Source organism: Engraulis encrasicolus, chromosome 15, assembly GCF_034702125.1.
Source record: "Engraulis encrasicolus isolate BLACKSEA-1 chromosome 15, IST_EnEncr_1.0, whole genome shotgun sequence".
Lineage (NCBI taxonomy): Eukaryota > Metazoa > Chordata > Actinopteri > Clupeiformes > Engraulidae > Engraulis > Engraulis encrasicolus.
In genome coordinates, this window is record NC_085871.1 from 38,793,659 (window position 1) to 38,801,158 (window position 7,500).

At 43.0% G+C, this 7,500-nt stretch overlaps 1 protein-coding gene across 1 annotated transcript in view; it reads right to left on the reverse strand.

Annotated features, from left to right (window-relative positions):
• The window catches only part of LOC134464271 (inactive dipeptidyl peptidase 10-like), a 113,881-nt gene that overhangs the window by 60,042 nt on the left and 46,339 nt on the right, over nucleotides 1-7,500 (reverse strand). Inside the window, exons 4-5 of the mRNA XM_063217740.1 lie at nucleotides 7,405-7,499; nucleotides 1,055-1,129 (exon numbers count right to left, since the gene is read on the reverse strand). Coding sequence (XP_063073810.1) covers nucleotides 1,055-1,129; nucleotides 7,405-7,499 — 170 coding nt within the window. The remainder of the gene's footprint in view (nucleotides 1-1,054; nucleotides 1,130-7,404; nucleotide 7,500) is intronic.

Sequence of the window (7,500 nt, forward strand, 5' to 3'; positions counted from 1 at the left end):
AATGCTGATATTGTTCAAACGAGACAACTTTCAGGCAACCATTTTGTGATTGTCAATTGTCCAGGGAGGATTATGGGTGTGAATCAGGGGCGGAGCTATAGGGAGGGCGAGCAGGGCACTTGCCCCTGGGCCCAGGGCCCTCCCGTATTGGTGGTGGGGCCCTATTGTGGGCTTGGCAAGCTACATAGGGGCCCCTATAAGTGTCTTGCCCTGGGGCCCTGTGTGCAATTGTTCCGCCACTGGTGTGAATGAACCCTTTCTATTGAATGTACCGGATGAAAAACAGGTACTATGTTGTGTGTGTGTTTTTGTGTGTGTGTTTTGTGTGTCAGCAGCATACTGCGTGTGTGGGTGTTTCTATGTGCATTTAGGTTTGTCCTGTTCCTCTCTCCTGTCTGACACCTCACCTTTCTGAATCTCGGTATGTATTAAAGGTTGAAACAGACTTTAGATAAAGGCTTTACATGTTGCTGCAAATGTTCATTTGAGAGGTGTGGATCACAAATAATAACATAACAGTGATTATGGCCAGGACATTGGTCTAGCACCTTGTTGTAACACAAATGTGCTAAAAGCTTTTGAGGAAAATGCACTGTACTGTATGGGACAGCTTTGGCTGGGCCCATGACAATGCCATCTAAATGCCCCCCAACAAAGACATGCAATGTAATGGGAAAACAATTCTGGGCCCCCCTTATCGCTGGGCCCGGGACAGCTGACCCCTTTGCCCCCCTGTCGGCTTCCCTGTCTATTGTTAATATCAGCAAAGGGAACATTGTGCCCTTATGCTCTTACACTGGGTTTGCCAAGAGTATTTTTCTGCTGTTGTTGGCTATAACTACCAAATTATTTATAATTAAGCAATGTGTAATTGCAACAGGAGAGGAGAACTCATTAAGTGTTTTCATGGACTATGCTGTTTATAGGCTAATTCATTTGACTGAAATTTCACTTAGAAATCTCACCTTCTCTTATACCTCTTATTGGTATGTCTGTATTTACACTGGGCTTACTTTTCCTATATTCACATATATATGTATAACAAATCACTCACCGGCTTGACATCGTACGCAAACAGGACATACTTCATGTCTGGAGACACTGAATACTTTGCCACCTTGAATGCAGCCTGCGATTCAGAGAGAAGAAAGAAAGAAAGAAAGAAAGAATCCACAGATTAGAAATTGCATGAAAGACACACATACACAGATAGCATCTAGGTTGACGCATCTTCATACTCTAGTTTCAGTTCATATCACATAACTCTTTTCACCAATATGTCCTACATGAATGAGAATCATTCACACAGTGACAGTCATAATATTCCTAGTTTTTTGCTAACAGATTATTTTCGGTGACAGCTACCTTTTTCACTCACAGTTTCAGTTACATCGAACCAGATCTGAAAAGAGGGCTTTTGGATGAAATGAGAAACATTTTCGAACTCCAATTATGTTTCAAGTCACACAACTCTTTTGACTCTTTTAGCATGACCTTGGTGAGAATCCAATCACGATTGACAGCAAGGCTAATTCTGCGTGGGTGTCTCTCACTGCTTACTTGCAGTGATATTACATTACATTACATTGCATTTGGCAGACGCTTTATAACCAAAGCGACTTTCAAAAGAGGACATAATCAAGCCAACATCACTCATACAAAGTGCACAGGAGATATACAGAACAACAAGTGCAGTTGCAAAGAGGGGTTAGTTTTTTTTTATTATTTTTTTTTTTATATAGAGTAAATAACGAGTACACACACACACACAAACACACACACACGCAAACTAAACTAAACTAAACATCATGTCAGGAGTCTGCCCTGGGGCAAGGCCAGCTCAAGCATTAGTCTAGTAGTGATATCCATTTGCTAGTTTCAGTTAGACTGGATCAGAACTGAAAAAAACCAATGCAAGGTTTGGTTATATTCCATCAGTTTTCACAAGGAAGAGCGCAACACTGCTTCTTCACGGTCCAGGTCCACCACTTTTTATTTTTCTTGGTGCTGACGTTTCGGCACTTGGTTATGTATATTCCATAAAAAAAGCTTTTGGATGAAAGGTGAAACCTATGCAAGGTTTTATAATTCCCTAAAATGTAACTCTTTTGACTAACATGACCTGGATGGATGAAAATCGGACAGACAGGCTAGTGAGCGACAGACAGGCTACTGTAGTGCTGTGTGTGTGTGTTGCTAACAGCTTACTCGTGCATGGTGATATTGGGGTCTCGTACTGCTTACTTCCAGTGATATCCATTTGCTAGTTTCAGTTAGACTGAGTCAGAACTTTAAAACAAGTATTTTGGATGAAATGTGAAACCAATGCAAGGTTTAGTTATATTCCAAGTAGGTAATGCAAAAGAACTGCACATTCTTATGTGACGTTTCGGGCCACCCTGAGGAAACGCCAGGGTGGCCCGAAATGTCACACAAGAATAAAATGGAGTAAATGGGAGCTCACCGGTGTGCAGCTCTTTGCATTACCTAACATGAACTTCACATTTTTGAACCTGCACCCGAAAAAAGTATTTGGATGTGCGTGAGATTGGACTTGTAGTTATATTGCATAAAACGTGACTCTTTTACCTAACATGACCTGGATGAATGAGAATCGGACATACAGGCTAGTGAGTGGCAGACAGGCTAGTGAGCGACAGACAGGCTACTATAATGCTGCGTGTGTGTGTTGCTACCAGCTTACTCGTGCGTGGTGACATTGGGGTGATCTTGCCATGCAATCAGTGAAGGAACACTAAACTGCTTTCATAACGGTACACACACATGCAGACACAGCCTAATCTGGCCGCTACAACGCAGCGGACAATCTGCCCAAATGGTTGGGGTCTGTGTGTGTGTGTGTGTGTGTGCGTGTGTGCGTGTGTGTGCGTGTGCGTGTGCGTGTGCGTGTGCGTGTGTGTGTGTGTGTGTGTGTGTGTGTGTGTGCTTGCGTGCGTGCCTGCCTGTGTCCATGTGTGTGTGTGTGTACCTGCCTGTGTCCATGTGTGTGTGTGTGTGTGTGTGTGTGCCTGCCTGTGTCCATGTGTGTGTGTGTGTTTGTGTGTGTGTGTTTGCTGTGTGTGTGTGTATGTGTATGTGTGTGTGTGTGTGTGTGTGTGTGTGTGTGTGTGTGTGTGTGTGTGTGTGTGTGTGTGTGTGTGTGTGTGTGTGTGTGTGTGTGTGTGTGTGTGTGTGTGTGTGTGCCTGTCTGCATGTGTCTCATGTGACTGTGTGTGAATGGACAGCTGCTGTGGCCAGCTAGACCTCCTGTTGAATTAAATGATCTCTACGGACTCTCTCCTCTTTTCATCCTCTATCTGATTACCTTTCTTCACTGTCTCTATTTCTCTTTTATGTCTCTAAATTGTTCTGATTTGCATTACCTTTCAGAGAGATACAATGAAAGAAAAAGAGACAGTGAAAGAAAGAGCTGAGAGAGAGCTGAGGGAGGGAGAGATAGAGAGAGAGAGAGAGAGAGAGAGAGAGAGAGAGAGAGAGAGAGAGAGGGAGAGAGAGAGAGAGACAGAGAGAAAGAGAAATAGAGAGAGAAAGAGAGAGTGAAAAGATAAATAAAAACAGAAAGAAATGGCAGACACAGTAGGAAAATAATAATAACAGCACACATACTGTTTTTGGAAATGTACACAAACCCTTAAACCAGCCAGACAAGAGAGAAGTTGACATGAGGATATTTCCCCCGTCTGTCATGCATCTCTCTCTGTCTCTCTGTCTCTGTCTCTGTCTCTGTCTTTGTCTGTCTCTCTCTCTCTCTCTCTCTCTCTCTCTCTCTCTCTCTCTCTCTCTTTCTCTCTGTCTCTCTGCTTGCATAGCAAAACACACACACACACACACACACACACACACACACACACACACACACACACACACACACACACACACACACACACACACACACACACACACACACACACACACACACACACACACGCACAAACAAATAGACAGATCTAGCCACAACACAGCTGCTGCTGCGGTAGCGCGGCATAATGAAATGTCAAAAATATCACCTCTGCCCAAAACAATCCCCCTAATAGCTTATATAACTCCTCTTCAGGGTTGCCAGATGAGACTGATGATTTCCAGCCCAAAAAATGCCCCAAAACACTAAATCCTGCCCAATTTGAATTAAATTCTGTTGATTTCTATGGACACACATTTACAGAAAAACCTGCCTAAATGCCTTTTCTACCCATTTTTACCCGCAGAAGGCCATCCTAAGCAGGGCCACCCTAAACCGTCCTATCTGGCAACACTGCTCCTCTTCCATTGGCAGACACAGAGTAGTGGCCATGGGGTTGCTTAGTTTAATAGCTCTGCTTACACAAGATGGCAGATTATCCAGGCCAGTTACCCAACCCCTGCTCCCCTCTCTCTCTCCTCCTTCCTGGCACACAGGGACGACACCAGAAATTTCAGGCCCCATGAAAGATTCGAATTTTGGTCCCCCTTAACCCTCTAGCTACCAGGATTTTTTTTGAATAGGTCGGAATTCTACCAGGAATTCTAAGGGAAAATTATCATTTTGGTCATAATTTAAATAATGTCAAATAACTTGAAAAGAAATGAAAAGTGTCAATTACAAGTTACTTTCATATTAAAGTAGAGAAAACACACTTTCAAATGGTATATCATTTATGGATAATTAATTGTGCAGTATTCTCATAGAGTGCCTTTGATGTGGATTAAATGATAAAAATGTGATAAAATCCGATATTATCTGGGCCTATCTATCTATATATCTATATATTTAGGCCTATCTATCTATCTATCGATCTCTCTATCCATCTATCTATCTATCCTTCGTCTATCCATCCATCCATCCAGGGTCAAAGTTGAACAATGATCATGTGACGACAACAAATGTCGCTCACCCAAAAGTCCTGTTTTCAAGCGGTTTCAAGCGGTATAACGGTAATGGACTACACTAGCTAATAATGTTTGAACTAAACCATGCCAAAGACGTGTAAGGATAACCGTAGAAATGTCCGCGATAGCAGACAGGACATGAATGAAGCTGTAAGGAAGTTTCCCCTCCCAATTTGGCACAGGTAAGACGCGCCAGGCATCACAGACTACAACATGATCTAAAAATAGCCTAAATAGTCATAAACATGTGCTGTTGACCATGAAAATAGATCGAAGAGGGTTGGAAGTTTTCATATTTAGTGTATATTGGTTGTAGAAACAGAATGGTTGTGTTTGTAGCCATCCAATCTCGGACGGCCGTCATTTGAATTGACCGCAGATTGCCAAATCGCATAAAGCTGCGCATCTCGTAATAAAATCTAAAATACTGAAAAATAATATAATATAAACATATAGTTTTTATACTGAAAGTATATCGAGGAGGGTCTGTAATATTGAGCTAAAGTGTTTGAAAGCTGGAAAAACTGCATGATGACGGCCGTTCAGCCGTATTTTCATATGAAAATATTCCGGCCGGCCGAGGCCGTTCTGGTACAGATCCAGCCGGACGTTCACGGCCGTTATGGTAGCTAGAGGGTTAAGGGCCCCTGTTAGTGCTGTCAGTGCTTGGGCCCTTCGCCCCCAGCGGCACCCATGCTGGCACGCTCAAATAACAGGGTCCAGTGTGGGTGTGCAGTGTCCAGGTTTTGGGGGTTCATTATGAGGATATGTGTTGTCTGGTCACAAAACCCTGTTCCAGGAATGTTTTCCACCATCATGAATTTCAGGCAATACTTTTCAGGTAAGTTCTATTAAGCAAGTTAAAAAAAGTGACGATTAAACTTAAGCATTATTGTACGATATACTGTACAACAAAGCAACTTGAATATAATATATACAATAGTGCATTAAAAGAACATATGCAAAGGTCAGAATTAATTTCTAAACGCTATGTACATAAAATTAACACAACCAATATGAACACATATAAATACATGCTGTATTGACAACTATCCACCCACACACACACATTCACAGTATAAGTCTTAAAAAAATGCCTTCAAACTTTCCTACTAAGCATTTATTGTAGTTTCATGGGGTTTACAGAGGCCCTATAGTAGATGTGCGCACTACTCCGCAGATGAAACATTCCTGTTGCTTTCTGTCTCATCTGTGGGTGTTGACTGTAATGACCTCTTGGGATATGTGGACAAAGCGTTCATTGCATTAAAACTCATCCCATTATCTATGTCAGACTTGCTTTTACTCAGAGTGATTTACGATGGGGGAATGGCAGCTAATATGCTTTCAGCTGTCCATGCCAGTTTTTTCAGTGCACTTTAGTGGCGGTAAAAAGTAATATAGCTGGCATGCGGTACTCACTCAGAATATGCAGGCCAGAGCTGGTTTGGGGGGGAAATAGGGCCCGGGGACTTTTGGCTTAAAGGCCCCCCCTCCCTCATAATTAGCGACGCAGAAATGACTCACCGGTGGGCCCCGCACCCTCGTGGGCCCCTATTTTCAGAAATGTTTAAACATTTTTAATTTTTATTTTACATTTCTGAAAATAGGGGGCCCATCGGGGAATGCCCGGTATGCCAGATGGCCAGTCCAGGCCTGGTGCAGGCTATATGAATCAGAGGAGTGTGCTAGGGTGGACTGTGCTTGGGTCTTTTGACCTTTAGTATGAAACCAGAAATAGATATTAACCCTTTTATATCTGTACGGCGCATGGAGGTACCAACAAACTATTGAGATTTCTTTCAAACACAATCTGAAATTGCTGTAATCTGTTATTGTTGAGGAGAAGAATGCTTTTAATTGTGTGTTTAAATATCAAGGTTATGCTCATTTGATCAGTCTAGTGAACTGAACCACATGGTACCAAAAACTGAACGGTATCATACTGGTCCCATTTGCTTCAATGATACATGCTAAGATGCAATATCACCAAAATCAAAGGATAGCTGAAAGAACAGAAGAAGAGTAAAACTAATCAACCAGGGAGTAATCAACCAGTGCTCTCCCCCATCCTCCTCCATGACTGAGGTACCCTGAGCATGGTACCGTCCCACCGCACTGCTCCCCATGGGGCGCCACTGAGGGCTGCCCCCTTGCACGGGTGAGGCATAAATGCAATTTCGTTGTGTGCAGTGTGCAGTGTTCACTTGTGTGCTGTGGAGTGCTGTGTCACAATGACAATGGGAGTTGGAGTTTCCTAATGGGCTTTCACTTTTCGCTTTCAAAACTCAACTGGAATACATGTCCTCACAGAAAATGCTGGAGTATGCTTGCCCGTCATGCATTCGTTGCCCTTCATGCATCTGTTTCCCTTCATGCCTGTGTTGCCCTGCATGCCTGCTCAGCACACACACACACACACCGCAACACAATGTCTAACACAAACATCCCATCAGAAAAAAGCCTTTTTTCTAATTGTAACACCACAGTGAATTCACTATCATATTCTGTACTCACAAAAGTGCTGTTCTTCAAGAGGACCTCTGTCTGGTTGGACACGAAGTTGAACTTGACCACATTGCCCTCCTGGTTCTTGTACAAGACTTCAGCCTC